Raw genomic sequence first — 18,952 nt, forward strand, 5'->3', positions numbered from 1 at the left:
GGACAGAGTCAATATGCAGCTCACCTTCAGACTTTCCATAAGTACAGCTGATGAATCCTCTATGGATGGGCCATGGACTGACCAGGTACCGCTATGGGTGCTGTTTGGATGCCAGCTACTCTCTGAAGAGGACGATGTTGCTGGGAGATAGTCCAGACCAAAGCCTCCCATTGCTGAACAAGAGCAAGAGTAACAGGTAAGTGTTCCTGAAAACCACTGAAATTAAACTGATGCTAAGACCTTCCACTCACCTGGCTTATCTGTCTTCCATCGATCTGTTATCCTTCGATCCCTGTTGTCTGGAGTCCCAATGGGCCCAAAGTTGGAGAATGGAATTGAATTATGGTTGTGAGTTGGAGGAGAGCTTGGCAAGCTGCTTGGGTTAGAGGAGTGAGGAGACTGGCTGGCTGGTGTTGAATGATCTACGGAAGAGCAATTTAGAAAAAAGTCAATTTGGTGATCTCCTGATTTAATCTCTTTAGTTTTATGCATGATTTTAGTTTTATTAATTTAAAATTTGGACTCACTTTTATTCATTAACGAACAAACGCATAAATGATTTTGGACTCTGTGAGCATTATAGATACCAAGTTTTCTTTGCACTAAGAATATCACAAAGATTGCAAATAGGTTTTCAGTTCTCTCTCTCTCTCTCACAGAGAGAGAGAGAGAGAGAAAGCTCACCCATATACATATATATGTAGAAACATAATGAGCAGGTGTATGCCGACACTGAAAAGAAAATTACTTAGAAAAGAAGAAGTGTAATATTTGCTGAACAATTCAACAGAAAGTTGATGTTCTACGACAGTGGTGGCGAACCTATGGCACGCGTGCCAGAGGCGGCACTCGGAGTCCTCTCTGTGGGCACATGTGCCATTGCCCCAGCCTCGCCTCCCCCCACGACCCCCTTCTCACCAGCAGCCCCCCTGGAGGAGTCACCCCTGAGCGTGGCCCACATGGAGCAGCGCAGCCAAGGACATGGCAGCCAGGCAGTGTAGACAAGACTCTGCCCTCACGCCCCATCGCGCAGTTGATGCTGCGGGGTGCAGGCAGAGGGTATGACTACCATGGCGCTGCTGGGCTGCCTGGGCGATCTGTGGTGGGCCCTGGAGGTGGTGAGTAGCCCTGTGGGCAGGCGGGGTGGGGGATGGTGGGGGATGGTGTGGGGGCGGAGCAGGGGCATGGCAGGGGGTGGAGCGGGGTCAGTTTTGGGGCACTCGGTCTCTAAAAGGTTCGCCATCACTGTTCTATGATGTTCCTACAATAATAATGAAAAGGAGTGTTGGTTTGCTGAGCAAGTGGTACACACATTATCCTCTGGTTATATGTTATAGGCGACAAAGGGAATGTTGGAGGCCTCACCTGAGCTAGCTGGAAGAGATGGAGACCATGGAGTACCTTCAAAAAGAGAATAAAGTGAAGTCTCCTGGTGAGCTACTGATGGTGTAACCTCGGCTTTTGTGCTGGCATTGAGGTTTTTCCCATAAACTTCATTGAACATGCTGTTTGAATATCTTTCCTATAAAATTGAAAGAAAGAGCACAGGGATAAGAAAGGAATCAACTTGGGCCACACCAGACCAATTCAATACATTAGTACAGTATAGTAGTATTAGTGGGTATGTCAATGTTGCTTTTATCCAATATTTCTGAAGTAGAGAAGATTTACTTCAGATTGTTACAGAGTTTACAGTAAAGGTACCAAAAACCATTTAGTGTAATAATGACAGTAATTAATATTAAACACCAAAGGTCTTTTTGCATATTACGAGATATTTATCTATTTTAAATGACATGATATGAGGGATTAGATATAACCTAGCTAAAATAAGGAATACTGCTATGCACCATTCTTGGCTCTTAAATGAAAAATAAAAAAGTAAAAAAAGTATTATTCTATATTGGGTCAAAATTAAAAAAATCAGATTGCAAAACAAATACCAGACAATTGATTTGTAAACATTTATTCATAACATATATTAAAACTGTGAGGAAATCAAGTCAGTCAGTCAATAAGAAAGCAAAATGAAATGTGCTAGGATAGTATATATTTAGTTCTGTTTGATTGACAACACATATTGTACTGAATTGTTTAGACGTGGCAACTGAACATACCACAATCATGCCTCAAAATACACAGGCACTGTGCCTAGTATTCACATAGGTTTGTATTGGCAGGGCACCTTCAAGCTGTTTTAGGAGTCTGACTACCACATAGGATGCACAGCTTACAAGGATAAAATGTGCTGTGTTATGCATACATAGCCAACACACCATGAAACTCCAGCCAGAGAAAACTAGCATGCTACAAGGGAAGTTACAGCCTAAAATTACTTGCACCTTATGGTATTACTATATTGTATGGAGGACTATTCCAACATAAGAGCTCTCCCTTCCATCAAAAAATGGAAGTATAAACAATTTGCAATGATTTATGGCTCATGTCCTTGTTATTTGCGGGGCCATCTGATGCACAGAGATTCCTCTGCTTGGTTGAGAAGACAGAATAAGAATTTCTACCCCAAGAACTTAACATGAAGAGTGTCCAGGAACAAGCTGTTTGCAGTAGCTCCTCTGCTCTGGAATGACCTACCCCATGAAGTTATGATGGCTCACATTCCATAAAGGAGAGAAAATGAACCTTTGGGGTAAAAGATGCTACCTAATCATAGGCAATTGCTCATGCGGCATACAGATTTAGTCTGAATGCATGTTGTAATATTTTTCTTTTTTAAAAAAAAATGTTTACTGTTAGGAGGTACAAGCCTTCCAGCATATAAGTTCAAGTACTTATGGTTGCATGTATGTATGTATATATGTATAAATAAATAGCTAAGTAATACACATACACACTAGCAGATCCATTCCCATAGCAGTGGCTGATCTCAACCAGCCTGTAGCTACCTGTGCTTGTTCTGAAGGTCTTTCAACCTGGCTAGCTTTAGTAAGCATTGTAGGATTGTCCATAGCAGGAAGCCAGCCCGGAAGCTCACTTATTGAAGAGACTCCAGATTGGCTAACCTTGCTACATTGTCTATTAGACTACTGTATGGTACTTGCTGAAGCTAGCCAGTCAAGGCAGAAGCCTTCCAGCATATGGGTGTAGAATCTAGGTATTACTTGCCACCTGTCTTGAGTAATGATCGTGGGCAGCGCATCCTGCAGAAGGCAACTGATACTACTGCCTGACCGCATCTCTCTGGCACTGGCTAGCCCAGTTCCTTATCTTAGAAGTAAGAGGATCTCTATTGCAGGGCTTTTCAATCTTTTCACCCATTGTACCACTTTTAAGATATGGCAACATCTGAGTACCACCAGTCACCTAGCAAGGTGTCAAAAACTTGATGCCTCCCCCAAAAAGGAAAAAAGTGATAAAGTACAGGTAGTCCTTGACTTACAACAGTTCACTTAATGACTGTTCAATGGCATTGAAAAAAGTGCCCCCCAAGCCACAGCCAAGCAAGACACCTGCCTGCCCGCCTGACCATACTCTTCCTCCTGTCCGAGGTTTTCATTGTTGTGAGCATTTCTGTTGAGGATTGGCAGCAGAGGTGGAGTGGGGGGTGTTTGGTCTTTATTCCTCCTGTCCACTGGGTGGTTGCAGCAGGTTTTGGTCACTTCACATGACCCTGGGACACTGTGACCATCATAAATATGAATCAGTTGCCAAGCATCTGAATGTAAATCACAAGACTCTGGAGATGCTGCAACATTCCAGCTGATTGACGCTTCTTCTGGGCTCAGCAGAAGCGCCAGGATCAGTGCTGCTTTCCAGCTGATTGGTGCTTCTTCAGGGCTCAGCAGAAGCGCCAGGATCAGCACCGAGCTCCAGCTGGAGCCTGGCGCTGATCCTGGTGCTTCCACTGAGCCCTGACAGCCCTGCAACTCCAGCCATCTTGCGCTCAGGCTTGTGCAGTGCTGCCACCGGTTCAGCTCATTCCCCTCCCCTGCTACCATTTTCTACGATGGTCGCGTACCACCTGCCAGGTGCCAATGTACCACAGGTGGTACCTGTACCACTGGTTGAGAAGCCCTGCTCTATTGCTTTCAAAGCAGCTTGGAAATGGCTCTTTGTTCAAAGCTGTGCTATGCTATTTCTTCAAAGCAACGCATGCTCCTAACGAAGTGACAAAGCTGTCCAGAAGAAAAAAAAAAAAGAGAAAGTTGTTAGTTACCTGATTAAGAGAGAAGCCTGTGAGCGATAGGAAAGATGGCGACTGTGACATCAGATCTGATGGTTTCTCCAACAGTGATTTCTTCAGGATAAGGGAAAGAGAGCAATAAAGCTTGTTATCGACTTACAAGACAGTTAATATAAATATAACAGAGTGGGAAGGATCCTGGGGGTTCATATAGCATGCATGAGAACAAGAATCACATTAAAGATCCTTGTATAACTCCTTTTTATTATATGATACACCACTTAAAATAAACTATGTAAAACAGATATGAATAATTTGATTAAATTGCAAATGATAGCAAACAGTGCGGTCAGTTGCATGCGTAGCTCTCAAAAAATGGCAATTCATTTGGGAAATTTCATACTAAAACAATATGCTTTAACACCTCGTGTGGTTGAGGAACCATAAAATTACAAGTTTATCAAAATATTCATTAGGTATAAATGTATGACATATTCAGACTAATCGGGCTCTGCTCAAATATGAAGGCTTAATATCTGAATTAATATTTCCATAACTAGTAGTATTTAGGGTTTTATTTTGTAAAAAAAAGAATACTGGTGTTGCAAATAACTTGTTAATGCAGTTAGTAGATTAACATTAGCCAAAATGAAGATATTGTATTAAGCTATTAAAATAATTAAAACTAATATGCAGAGCTGTATCTGCTTTGCAAGTCTGCCCTTAAGTGTAGAAAAAAAAGAGGAATATCATTTGAATGAAGATTACAGTTTCATTAGAAACTCCAATTTCATACAGCAGAAACAAGGTCCAATATAATTTATTGCCAGGGGAAAGCATGGAAGTATGAGAGCAATCCTATAGAGTTACTGGCCTTCTCTGTGAAAAGAAAATCAGAATAAATTGCACAACACTGTATAACAATTATGCAAAACTGTTTAATTTGCATAATCTTGGTTAACAAAAATTGAAAATTTCTGATTGGCTGGTGAGACAAATTAATTTTAAAGCATGTGCTCAGGGTTAGTATCATATTTTGGCATTAACTGATGTCAATTTGACACATATCTGCAGATAAAAAGCTGCATGCCTTCAACTGTATAATGGAGGCCCTGTCCTGACATGTCATTAGGATTTGATTGGAAGGGATGCAATCAATGCCAACTGCATAATTAAAATCATTAATTTCAAATCATACTGGGAAGATGAGCAAGAGTAGCATTCAGTCTAAAGAACTGCTACTCAATGACTAATACATTTGATGGATTTTTCTCTAAAAATTTCATATTCTTCCACCACTTTCTTCAGAAAAAGAAAACATTTTATGTAATATGGAGGATAATTACTGTAAGTTGCTTTATGGAACTGGAAAGATAGTTTAAGGGTAGCTGTCAGAAGATACATTAAAATCAACTCAAAAGTATATGGGGACAAAAATATTCTGTTAAGGTAAAAAAACCCCACATTACGGGGTTTTTTTATGTCTAATAACTGAAGGCCAGTCTCTTTCACAATTTCATTGAAATAAAAATCCCAGAAGGATTATGTATGCATAATCCTACTACGTTTTAATACAAATCAAGCATTTTTTTTAACACAAGTGTGCACGCGTGAACGTGCACACACACACACAATCAGCCAGTACTGCAACTTTCCTGAAATTTTAACCTTGGCAGCTTCCTATATACCAAAAGAATCTGTTCTGGGATAGTAGAAGATTTTCTAGCATAAATGTTATTGGGAATTGCCCAGGAAAACAAGAAATGGCATCTATTCCTTCCCATTCCTATTCTCCTGTTCAGCAGGGAGGCTCCCATGGAATCAAGCTTCCCATGGTAATGAAAGGAACTCCTTCACTTGTCAAGGAATACAAGACATATTTCTAAATATTTAGATCCTTAATAAGCTTCCATTCAATAAATATGCCCAGTTACTGTGATTACAAAGTAGGAAACTCTTTCTGAGAAAGTGACATTTCTAAAGACTTATCACTGAAAGTAAATTTATACAAGATAATCAAGACCCTAACGAAGTTGAAGTATAATTCTTTTTATTAACTATGCTTTGTGTAATAGACTAACTTTAAGTTCTCTTTGCAGCTTCTCATCTAACCAGGCATCTCTGATGTTGATATAAACAGTTCAATTAGTTTTGGCCATTATTTTAAGGGAAGTAATTTTTAGCCAATTCCACACGGAAGCTTTATATGAATAAAGATATTTTATATGTCCATAAGTGAAATGATCATATAAAAATTCAACCTCTAGAGAGCTTCACTGTTCTTACCTTCCCATCAAGCATCCTAGGCAAATATATAATTAATAGGAAGAAAGAAATCCTATTGATTTTATGACAACAGAACCGCTCTTTCTTAACAGTAGTATTTTAATTAGAAATTAGAATTTAATCAGAAAGGATTTGGATGGTTGAACATGTATTAAGGAACAGGATCTCTCCACATTTTATGGTAAAATACACAGAATCTCCTTAATTAAGGACTTTTCTGCACTCATGACCCCAGGAATGATATAGATACACAAATGTCACATACACTTGAAATAAACATGAACTTTATATTAATCTATGATACCCTCAAATTAGATTATTGAAAGATAAATCTATCAAGGGTTACTCCTTTTCCAGTAATAGAGAATAATACTCTCTATCAGCAAAAGCTGGGAACAATAAGAGGGAAAACTTCTATTTTCATGTTCCACATCTGGCTGACTAATGAAATTTTCATGAAACCCTGATATGATCTAAACCAATCCTTATTGATTATATTAACAAATATGAATATTTTTTTCATCTCAATCTTACTTGAAGGACCATATGTTTCTGCTTGATAAATGTTGATAAACAGCTTGGGTAGCCTTTAAAAAAGGAGATCAATGGACCACAGGCAGACAAGACAGTAGTTTATTTTCTACACTTCTTTAAAAAAGAATCTCATTTTATTAAAATTAATTAAGTGGCTGAGAAATGCTTGCTTGGTCTTAAGTTCATGGTTCTAGTTTATTAATGCTTATTTTATTCATATTACATAATGTAAAATTATATTTACTTTTGTATTAACACTGATGGAAAACTTAACTACAAAGTTTCCTGCAAGCCAAGAAGGAACCAGAATCTACGTCAGGTAAGATTGCCATTTTTGTAGAAAACAGAATTTGGTGGACTATGGTTCAAAATGGACCCTTTTCCAGTATTTACAAAAAATTTTGCATTGGGCCAGAAAGGAGCAACCCTGATAGAACATTACATCTGTGTAAAAGCTGCTTTCTCCTATAACAGTGATGGCGAACCTTTTAGAGACCGAGTGCCCAAAAACTGGCCCCGCCCCTGCTCCACCCCCTGCCCCGCCCCCACTCCGCCTCACCCTGCCTGCAGGGCCACTCACCACCTCCAGGGCCCGCCACAGATCGCCCAGGCAGCCCAGCAGCACCATGGTGGCCACGCCCTCTGCCCACGCCCTGCAGCATCAACTGTGCGCGTTGCGGCATGAAGGCAGAGTCTTGTCTACGCTGCCTGGCTGCCATGACTTTGGATGCGCTGCTCCGCGTGAGCCACGCTCGGGGCGACTCTCCTCCAGGGAGGCTGCTGGTGAGGAGAGGGTCACAGGCGGAGGCAAGGCTGGAGCAACGGCATGTGTGCCCTCAGAGAGGGCTCCGAGTGCCGCCTCTGGCACCCGTGCCATAGGTTCGCCACCACTGTCCAATAAGATCTCCATTTTCCCCATTAAAACAATTTCAGCAAGGAATTATAGATTTCAAACCTCCAACTGAACTTGCAAGGGGGGAAAAAAGGAAGATGACGGCAAAATTAGAGCAAGAAGCAGCAGAATTAAGTCAAATACATACAAAGAGGCTTCGTCCAGGAAGAGAGGCGAGAGGCCCCAGTAGAGCTGGGTAAAGATCAGGAGGATTAGAGAAAATCAGCTCTTCCTCCTCCTCCAAGGCAGCCAAACTCTTTAACAGGTCCGGAGGAAGCAGAGGGGAGCTCTTGGGGTCCTAGTGACAGAAAGGAGCACAGTGAGATGCAGCATGGAAAGACAAGGAAGCAAGAATAGCAATGGACAAAGTTTAAAGGCCCAAAGAAGCCCATAGGAACAAATGCAAGGCAAGGAGAACGGGAAAGAATGCAAAGATAGATAAGCCAGCATGCAAAAGCGAGTCAAAGAGGTAAAGAGGAAAAGAAGTCAAGATTCAAGGGAGAAAAGCGACAAGCAGTGTTAATATAATCTTCTCTCATTGTTTTAGGCTTTAGGGATCCCTTCCCTTCCCTTTGTGTTTAATGTATAGAGAAACAGAACATCGGGATTGACTTTTGAGGAAAATGTAGTCCATACTGTCTGACTTAGTAAGTATGAGCAAAGTTATTTGTTCAACATCTTAGCAGTTCTGAAAGGTATAGACAGTCATTTTGCCCATAATGCAAATGTTTATACTATCTTATTGATCAAAACTGAAAGATCTAGATGTATATACAATATGGCAGAATTCTCAAATAATGCAATACTATGATCTCCTAAAATGATAAATGAATTTTTGCAACCCATGTCATGAATAAAACCAAATGAATGATATATAAAACTGATGTATTTTGCAGATGACTAGATCGAAGATTTAGCTATCCCTCAAAAATAAAAATTGTTCTTGGTTTTATTCCTCATTTTGCCTTCGTTTAGCTTGCTGCATGTCACTCTAGTTGGGAGCAAGTTTTGAATTTCCTGATGATTATCACATGCAAAGCAGAAACACACTCAAAACCTGGGCTAAGTTGTTCCTTGTTCTTTCTAGGCAAGTCCACTGTAGGCTTGTCCAGGCAAAACTGGAACAAGTTTTAGAGTATTCCTACTTTGCATGGACTGCTAAAATATTTGTGGTTCCCTCTGTGTTGCTTGCAACTTCCTGAAGCAGAGGTCCCCAACCTTTTGGGCACCAGGGACCGGTTCCGTGGAGAGAGGTTTTTCCGCGGATCAGAGGGGGCGTGGTTTTGTGTGCTGTCTGCATCCTGCGGATGGGGCTTTGCTTGTTTGTACGGCCTGGTTGCTGGCATACCACAGTCCAGTATTGGTCCACGGACTGGGGGTTGGGGAACCCTGTCCTAAGGAATACAACTCATATTTTGAGAACCCTTCCTTTAATATAGAAATTGGACTTAAAAAAAAATTCCTGGAAGTTGATGGAAAGTTTTCAGGATGCTAGTTGTGAGCAAAGTCCTTCTCTGATCTTGAATATCATAGCTTTTTCTTGGTCTATAAAAAAATATCTATCTTTTCCATCTGTTCCCGACAACAAATGTACCTGCCTGAAATATATAGTACACTAGGACAAATACTTCAAAACTGTTACAGCTGGGATAAAATCAATTTTTAAGGTTATTGAAATAAATCTAAATATATAAAAGTAAATCTGAAACATAAAATATTATAGAGCTTTATGGTATTCTTTTATAATATTTCTAGCAAACTTTCACAGCAAACTCAGGAAAAAAATAAACCTTTAACATATTGGCAACTACCAACATAAAGCAACTGACTCCTTGCTTTTAGTTTTTAAAAGGTGATATAAGAATAAGGAGACTTAACGGTATTAGCTTTATCAGGGTTACCACCTGTAGGCTTATGTGGATATCTCTGTCAGAAAAAACATAGACAGGTACTTAGGAATGTTGTCTTAATATGACTTTGATGGACTGCTGTATTTAATTACTTTTTTAATTACTTTTTTCAAGTGATTTTATGACTTGTTTATTTCCCTGCACACACTGTTCTCAATGATATCCCTTTGAAATTAGATTAGCTCCATCCCTTTTGATAAGCCCCCAAGACAAGTCTATGTTGCCAGGCCTGGGGCTCCCAGAGACTTGCTCAGATGGCTCCATTGTAGAGGTGGCCATTTTTATCCTCCTCCTCCTTCTCCTATATTTATATTTTTCACTTTAATGCCAGTTATTAATATGGATTTTTATACTTTTGTTTTTATTTATTTATTTTTATCTGATTGTTGTGCACCATCTAGAGTTGATTTTGGTGCTCTATAAATTTAATTGATTGACAGATTGACAGATAATTAAATAAATATAAAGGAAGGAGGATTAGCCCACCTTGTTTTGTTGGTTTTAAGCAGCTTTATCCTGCAATGAATCACTAATGGGAAAGTGCAGACAAGGCAGGTATGAACTTTTATCCAAAGTTTTCAAAATAAGTATTAACTGTTAACTGTTTATACCTATTTTTCAGAATTTTAGATCTACTACACTATTGGAGTGCCACCTTAACTCACATTTAGACTCATAGGGGCGTTTCTACTTAAAATTTCCCTGACAAAGTCAGAGAACAACGGACAGAAAAGAGATTTGTATTTGCTTTCTCTACATTTAGGGGCTATCCAACTATTTAAATGTTGATTTATACAATCTTATAGTGATAAAGCTTGAGAATAAATAAATTATTGTTTGACCGGAAAGTTCTGGAAGAAATCCACGCCCAACTTGGACTTTAGAATTTGCCACCAGATAATGATCTATTCCTCTCCTCTTGTGACATTTTAAGTTTTAAAAAGCTTGTGTTGGATATCAAGCATTACACTACAAGCAAGCAATATCTTAGGATGTTGCTAATTATTTCTTTATATATTGTAATGTATACATATGTATATAGTATACCCTGGCAAAAAATGCTGGGGAAAGGGGTAAATGAAGCAAAGCCTGCCCTAAACCATTGTACTGACCAACTAAACCTGACTCTGATAACTATAGTAAGTTGTTTTCCAATTCTCAGATTTATTATTCTGCTCAATAAAATGAGCAGAGATTTTGTTCTGCCTGTCTTCCCCCAGAATTATTGGAGCTGGCAGGAAGCTCTGTAGCCCTACAAATAGGCAAGCTAAGCTACTCAGACAGCAAGCAAAGTACCGTCGCTGCTGCTATTGGCTGGTCCTAATGAAGGGGAGAGAGGGGAAAGTCAGTTTATCACATACTGCTGCTGTTTGGCAGAAAGGTTTATCATCATTTTGTAAAATCTTTGCTATGGGGAAATTAGATCAATGGACTACAATGCAATATACCGTATTTTCCGGCGTATAAGACAACTTTCTAAACCATGAAAATCTTCTCAAAAGTCGGGGGTCTTATACGCCCAGTCGTCTTATACGCCGGAAAATATGGTATTAAACATTTTCTTCCACACATACATAGCTATCACACAATTCCCTTGTGGAATATTCAATATTACCCAGAGTCCCAAAAAGGCAGCAAAAAATCAAAAGCTGGAAAAACGGAAAGAACTGTAAGATACAGAAATACAGCTGAAACTAATTTATGCCACCCTGTCTCTTGATATCTTACAACCTTTGCAAATCATCTTGCTTCCTCCACATCTATAGCATCACTTCATTGTTGTTTATCTAGTTCAGGCAAGTTGTGAGACAGATGGACAGACAGACAGCTGTTTAATGTGCCTGTCCATCGCATACAGTCCTGCAAAATTGAATTTTCAGGGTTTATTCTTTCATTTCTTTAGCTTTGCAGTACATTTCTCTGAAAAAAATATAGGAAAGACACTTTTCTGCATTTTGATTTGCAAAGAGTACATCGTGAACTGAAGAAGTCTGAGTTATGAAATGTTTGGCACAAATGTAGAGTTGCAGATTGGATGCTGAATGTGATAAGAGCTGTGTAGGATTAAAGTAAAGCATGCACGAGAATGATTCAACACTTAGTGGGAAGAAAAATGTGCAGCATCCCCTTGGTTATTTAATGTATTTATGGATAAATGTATAAGCAATGTGCCATCAGCGGTATATGGGCTAAGGATGTATTGTATGTACTTTTGTATGCAGGGAATGCAATGCTGTTAGAAGAGAACACTAATGGCTTGCTGAGAATTGAGGAGTACAGATCTGAATGTTAATGTAACAAACATTCAAATATGACAGAAAAAACAAGAGTGAAAAATGTCAAGTTATACTTAAATGGCAAAAAGAAACCCTAGAGCAAATAAATTGATTTATGTGTACTACTGAATACATGTGAGATGTGAAAATGGATGAAGAAATGTCAAGGCACATAAGCTGCAAGTAGACATTTATTTATTTGACCTGTATAGCTACCCATCTCAACAGGTATCTGTCAAAAGCAATTAATGCTTGTCGAAAGAAGCAGTGTTCTTCTGTCCCCTTTTTGAGTTGGGTAAGTCAGCAGGAACTTGCACACTGAATGTAGTCGGCATAGATTACTTAAGAGGTGTGGGTGAGTGTTGACTGAATGGGTGTTAAATTAATGAACGTTGAGTACAAAAGTAAAAGACCAGTAAAAAGAAGCACATTGAACTGGCCTGGTGACAATGAGAATGAATGAGGATGGATGACAGAAAAAACATATGACAAGTGAATAGGTCAAAAGGAAGGGCAAAACCAAGGATTTAAATGATGTTTAAAGAACAAAAGGCAATGAAAAAAAATACTGTGTATTTGTGGTTACTTTATTACACCCCCTTTCTGTTCTTTGCATAACATTGCTTACTAAAGCGGAACTGAGTTAACAGTGAGATGCTGTTGCCAACTGCATAAACACATGCATGTGTATTCATGAAAAGTCACAAACTAACAGCACAAAAGTATATTTTTGCTGTTGTTGATAGACTGTGCAGAAGTAAACCTATTGATGTTTCTTGCTTGCTGACTGATAATTAGTAAGTTCCCCTGGGCACAGGAGCCAGAGTCCAGCAGAAACTACTAGTGCACCTAGAATCCTTTCATCACAAACTCCCCAATACCTGCCTGGCCTTATTTCTTAATACAACCCTGACTGCTTTTTACATTCTTTGAGCAGAGTCTTCTTTTGGATACTCAGTCCAGCATTACAATCTCCAAGTTGTGGGCCTAAAGGATTCCATTCAACTCCCTTTATCTTTGTAGAGATATCCCAGCCTTTTAGATTGTTATATATTATTTGATTACTACGGGGTCTGATTGTTCCATCCCACTTTTATTTAGTTGACAGATTAATATATACGGGTAGTCCTTGACTTACAACAGTTCATTTAGTGAGTTCAAAGTTACAATGGCACTGGAAAAAGCGACTAAGACCGTTTTTCATACTTAGGACCTTTGTAACATCCCCATGCTCATGTGATCGGAATTGAGATGCTTGGCAACTGGTTCATACTTATGACCATTGCTGTGTCCCACGGTCAGGTGATCCCCTTTTGCAACCTTCTGACAAGCAAAGTCAATGAGGAAGCCGGATTCACTTAACAACTGGGTGACTCACTTATCAACTGCAGTGATTCACTTAACAGCTGTGGCAAGAAAAGTTATAAAATGGGGCAAAACTTAACAAATGTCTGACTTAGCAACAGAAATTTTGTGGTCGTAAATTGAGGACTATGTGTATTTTAAATTATTATGGATGTGTAGTATATTCTCAGCCTGGTGAGGTAGACCAGACAGGAAACATGGGACAGATAAACTCATTCTACTTTATCATAAGTTAAATAAACTGAATCTTGCATGTCTGAAAGTACATTTCTTCCCCCTGTCCTTCTACAGCCAAGAAACTAGGGAGGGTCTCTTCTGAGCCACTGGACCCACCCACATTCCTATTGGGCGCTAAGTTGCCTTCTATCTGACTGTTCCCTTGGTTGTGTCTCTTTGCCCTGTCTCCCAAGATCATTCCCACATACTATTATATACACTATCCTATCCTAAAGCATTGTTTTAAGGGTACTGTTGTGTTGGTTTAATATAAATATTTGTTTTGAGTTCTCAGCTGATTTTATTGGATTGTTCTGAAATTATCCTGATAGGTTTGGTTTTTGTCGTGTATTGAACCTCCATGAAGGGGAATAATTGTGAACAACAGAATACAAGAAACATTATGTTTGCTCCACTGGAGCACAGTGTGCCTGAAATATTCCAGTGGAGTGTTCTAAGCGGGATTGTTTTGTTCTGAGCTAACAACCTGGGTTAGCCTGCCAGTTAACTCTTTATAAGAACAGTAGGACTAGAGAACCATTGAGCCAGAAACACAGATTCATCCAATGAATGCCAAGCAAAACATGAAGACATGACTGGCCTACACATCCACACCAGTAAGTCATCAGAATCTGTCCATTTGTGGCATAAAGGAAACTACTGCCTATATACTGTGGCCAACTCTTAGTTTACCTCAAAACCCATCCTCGACATTGGATCCTGTTCTGGGCGGAAGACTCCTTGCTGACGTTTCCCTCTGCGGTCCATGTTGGCTTGTTGTTGTGCCATCACAACACGGTTATCAGCCATACCATAGGAGTCCCAGTAAAATTCTGGCATCTTGACCTCTGAGGGATTCTGGTTATATGGCTCCATAGGGAAAGGCTTCATTTTCTTCTCCAGAGGCTGCTGTTGTTGCAGAAGAGGAGGCTGCAAGGAGTGTTCAAAGAGTTTCACGGGATCCTGGCCCTGAAGATAGTACGGCTGCTTCATAGGCATGATCTTCCCCAAAGGGCCTTGAACCTGAGAGGGGCTCCAGAGCTGCTTGGAGGAGTCTCCATGGGGATACTAAGAATAAATATGCCAGCATTCAGCATTATCAGTAATACAGGCCCTCTGGATAAGAGGTTGATTTTAAGATCCAGCAAATAACCACACAGACCAACAGAACAAACTGAATGTAATATGGATGCCAACTATGCTCTGATTCAGAATTAACTAACAGGGTTGAATGATAGGATAATCCAAAAAATATACTTTTTCTCTTCTCTGAGCACGTGCTGTACACTGAATGTTATTACCTTATTACAAAACTACGTTCAGTGCAGAGCACATTAGGCAGAACTGCACATTCAATTCTACAAAGCAAACTTCCAAAATTTACAGCTTCCTTTTGAGATTAAAGTTTTCAGGCCTCACAAGCAGAGAAAAACTAAAGAAACTTTTTAGCAGAGACAGACTACAAGGCTAGCATTTTGACCTTAAGATTCATTCATTAATCATTTTCCATCTTTCAGTGAAGACACAATGTTGCAGCTTTGCAAGCACTATGGTGCACATTAAGTTGTAATCCTTCAAATACGTTTAACCAATCTTTCAATAATACCAATTCATCCTTTATAAGGCTGGCCATGCCATACTTGAGAAGAAGTAGGAGGAAGACTTTTATCAAATATAATCTGAATTATTCTGACAACTCAAGACTCTTCTAGCCTAGAAAAGAGGCATTTGATCATTAATAAATGTCGTTCTGACATTCTTCTGTTCTTGGCCTTCAACTACATTCCTAGCTTGCTCACCATATTTTGTCTATCTCTTTCCCAAAGAACTTGTGAATTCCTTTTCTCTCCTTTAGAGGTTGTACTTGCCGTTATAAAATTTACAGAGAGGCCGGTACTGCAATCTCAGCTGGAGTCTTTGTGTTACTTGAGTACAAAACTTATAAAAGTTTGGTGCTGTAACACACTCTCCTCTCTCAAAGTTAGCAGAGGCTCACCTGCTGGAATCCAGAGTGGTGTGGAGGACTCTTCCCTAATGCCTGTACAGCTTTTGTTGGGGACTGTTGTTGTTGCTGCTGCTGGGCAAGAGCCTGGACCTGCAGCTGGCTTGCAGACGGGTTTGTTGCCTGAGCTGGTATGGATGCAAGGGGCTGCTGAGAAGGGGGTGGAGTCTGTTGAGGTCCCTGGTTCATTGGGCCTGGTCCAGAGGGCCGCTGCTGGCTGTAAGGAATGTGGGATTGCTTCCCAGCTTGCACCTGATTTCCTGCAGGCGAATGAGCTGCAGGCTGAAGAAAGGTTCCTGGGACAGAAACACCACCTGGAAAAGTATATCCCGAGCTCATAGAGAAAGCCACGGGAGGAGGAATAACATAGGCAGGAGGGGGGAAGCCTTGAAAGAAAGAAAGCACACATTTTAATAACTGAAACCTTGGATAATACTTCCAGCCCCCCCCCCCTCTTCAGGATTAACCACTGAGACAGATTGTGACTGGCCCTTTCTTTACCTCTCTGATCCTGCCAGCTAAAGAGAATCTTTGTAAAGCGAAGATCTCCTATCTGTCAGCATTCAATTATAGGAATGGATTAATTCAGTCTATTCTTCCGTGCTGAAAAAGTTATTTGCAAAAAGAAGTTTGTGCCAGTAAGCCTCAAGTGGACTCTCACTTTGCTGGAGGAAAATTCTAGGAAAGCTCTTAACATCCGAGGGGATGCTTCACTATGACTTTCAGAGGATTTTAGGCATTTTTGCAAGATGTTATACACAAATAAATTAATTAAAGCGGTATAGGGATACTTTACATTTATTATGTTTTCTACTTCAAAATCTACATTTATGTTTGAAAAGATCTGTAAGTTTTCTTTGTTGTCACATACTGTATCTGTCTGTCTGTCTGTATGTAAACTGTGAAATAAAGATGGCTTCTCATGCTGCATCTTGGCAAAAAAGATACTGGAAAGACTGATGCCTGGTAAATACCATGTAAGGTTACATATTTAACGATTATGCCAACTTTCTAGAAATAATGTGAATATTCCATTTAACAATGCATTTACTTAATCCCATATATGCACATACATTCATTCTCTCCCTCTTGCCCCTTTCCCCTTTGAATTAAGAAAGGTAAGTATAGGGAAGACATTAATAGTCTGTTCCATCAGTTTACACCAAGCCAAGATTAGTTTAGAGCAGTGTTTCTCAACCTTGACAATTTTAAGGCATGTGGACTTCAACTCCCAGAATTCCACAGCCAGCAATGCTGGCTGTGGAATTCTGGGAGTTGAAGTCCACATGCCTTAAAATTGTCAAAGTTGAGAAACACTGGTTTAGAGTAACAGCATTTTTACCTGGCCGGCTGGGAAGAGGAGGGAAAGCTCCTGGGTGATGGATGGGGATGAACTGGGAGTTGCTGGCCTGGTTTGGAGATTGACTTACTGGTGTTTTTCTGACTTCAGACACTGGAGTCTTTCTCAACTCAGTCTGGGATTTTACCTAAAGGGATAAGTCAGTAAAAGCAGTAATTCTACATTTTTGCCCTTGTTCACTTGCTCATGCCTTCTTAAGAACGTAATAATTAAAAAATTAGTATAAGACATATCAATTCTTTCCAGGGATTTGTTTTCTCATTCTTGGTGTACAGGAACAAAGAATGTGGGTTTAGTCTTGGCCAGTTCCACATTTGCAGTTCTCAGAACATTTTAGACTGATCATGTACTATTCCTCTGACTCACAAGGTGAGAACAAATTCTACTAGCTTTTTCAGAAAAGAATTCAGATTGAAGATCATGTTTGGAATTTGGAGGAGCCATTATTTATCTCCACAGTGGACTAGAGGAGGTAGTTTAAGCCTGTCTTTGGCTTCATACTTTCAAAAGAAACCTAATGGAGAAGCTGGTAAGAACACCCAGCAGTTGGGCCAAGGATTCTGAAACATAAATTGGAAAATTAAAATACAAATATTAATAAAATCATTACTTGAGATTTTTTTAGAAATATTTTAATACTTATCCAACTACTGGACTTATGATGATAGATATCTCCATCTAGAAGCCCTGTTTCTAAAATTATCACAGCTTTTGCAGGTACAAGAGCATAAGATGTAGGTTTGAATGAAATTATAAATTAGAGCCTGATGTATTTCTTTACATCAATGTCCGCTTCGTTTTATTCAATTTCAGTTGCAACTTCAAAGTTACAGCAATTCGTATACCATAGATGAGCTGGGCTTTTTTGCAGAAAAGACACATATACTGACATATTTGCTCCTTAAAAATGTATATGCCTAAACTAGCACACCTATTCCAGAAAAAAATGAATACATCAATAAACCTACATAATGAAAACTATGAAAGCTGAAATTTAGAGCAAAAGAAAGCACAATAAACAATACCCATTCTGAGATAACTTTATACTTTATTTAGAAGCAACAGCACATAAGGGAAAGATCTCAAAAAAAAAAAAAAAAAAAAACACCTGTAGTTCAGCAAAAAAATGAGTCCCTGAGCAAATCTGCACAATTGCAAAATTTGTGTTTAGAAAATTTATGAGGTACAATCTGTCCCCACTGAACTGCGTACTAATACGGAACATTCCTAAACTTAAAAATATCATCAGGAAGATCTTTGTACTGAATTCATTTTATAAAGTGAATCTGATATGGGATACAGGTTCTAACAATTATTAAATGTTAGAACAATCTGTATCTCATATCAGATCCACTTGGAGCAGCTCCCCATTACCAGAAATTGGCAAAAATTTGCTGTAATATTATATTGAATGCTAGCAAATGACTCTTGCAGCTTAAAAAATATTAGAATGCTTAATTTCAGAAAACATAATGGTATTATTAAGCTTATTTAAATCATGTGATTAAATGATAGTGTCATGTAGCCATTAAGAGGTGGTACTAGCATTGGGGAATCTGAGGCTCAAGTCCAGTCTGGAGCTCAAAAGTGTGACTTAGGGCGAGTCACTCTCTCTCTCAACCTATCTACATCAGGGCTTTTCAACCAGTGGTACGGGTACCACCTGTGGTACATTGGCACCTGGCAGGTGGTACGTGACCATCCTAGAAAAGTGGTAGCGGGGAAGGGAAATGAACTGAACTAGTGGTAGCACCGCACAAGCCTGAGCAAGAGATGGCTGGAGCTGCAGGGCTGTCAGGGCTCAGCGGAAGCGTCAGGATCAGCTCTTCTTTGGAGCTGTCAAGGCTCAGTAGAAGCGCCAGGATCAGCACCAGGCTCCAGCTGGAGCTCGGCGTTGATCCTGGTGCTTCTGCTGAGCCCAGAAGAAGTGCTGATCAGCTGGAATGTTGCAGCATTTCCAGGGTCTT

General features: G+C 39.7%; 1 protein-coding gene across 2 annotated transcripts in view; it reads right to left on the reverse strand.

Moving 5' to 3' along the window:
- The window catches only part of SMG7 (SMG7 nonsense mediated mRNA decay factor), a 74,135-nt gene that overhangs the window by 3,035 nt on the left and 52,148 nt on the right, over nt 1-18,952 (reverse strand). The window contains exons 15-22 of one of the 2 annotated variants that reach the window (XM_039358548.1): nt 16,968-17,112; nt 15,620-16,011; nt 14,317-14,691; nt 8,005-8,154; nt 4,178-4,258; nt 1,366-1,522; nt 252-422; nt 25-173 (exon numbers count right to left, since the gene is read on the reverse strand). In XM_039358548.1, the coding sequence (XP_039214482.1) occupies nt 25-173; nt 252-422; nt 1,366-1,522; nt 4,178-4,258; nt 8,005-8,154; nt 14,317-14,691; nt 15,620-16,011; nt 16,968-17,112 (1,620 nt within the window). The remainder of the gene's footprint in view (nt 1-24; nt 174-251; nt 423-1,365; nt 1,523-4,177; nt 4,259-8,004; nt 8,155-14,316; nt 14,692-15,619; nt 16,012-16,967; nt 17,113-18,952) is intronic. The other variant, XM_039358549.1, reaches the window with a different exon arrangement.

The sequence above is a fragment of the Crotalus tigris genome, unplaced genomic scaffold (genome assembly GCF_016545835.1).
Source record: "Crotalus tigris isolate CLP2741 ecotype Arizona unplaced genomic scaffold, ASM1654583v1 scf7180000019024.823168, whole genome shotgun sequence".
Classification (NCBI taxonomy): Eukaryota; Metazoa; Chordata; class Lepidosauria; order Squamata; family Viperidae; genus Crotalus; species Crotalus tigris.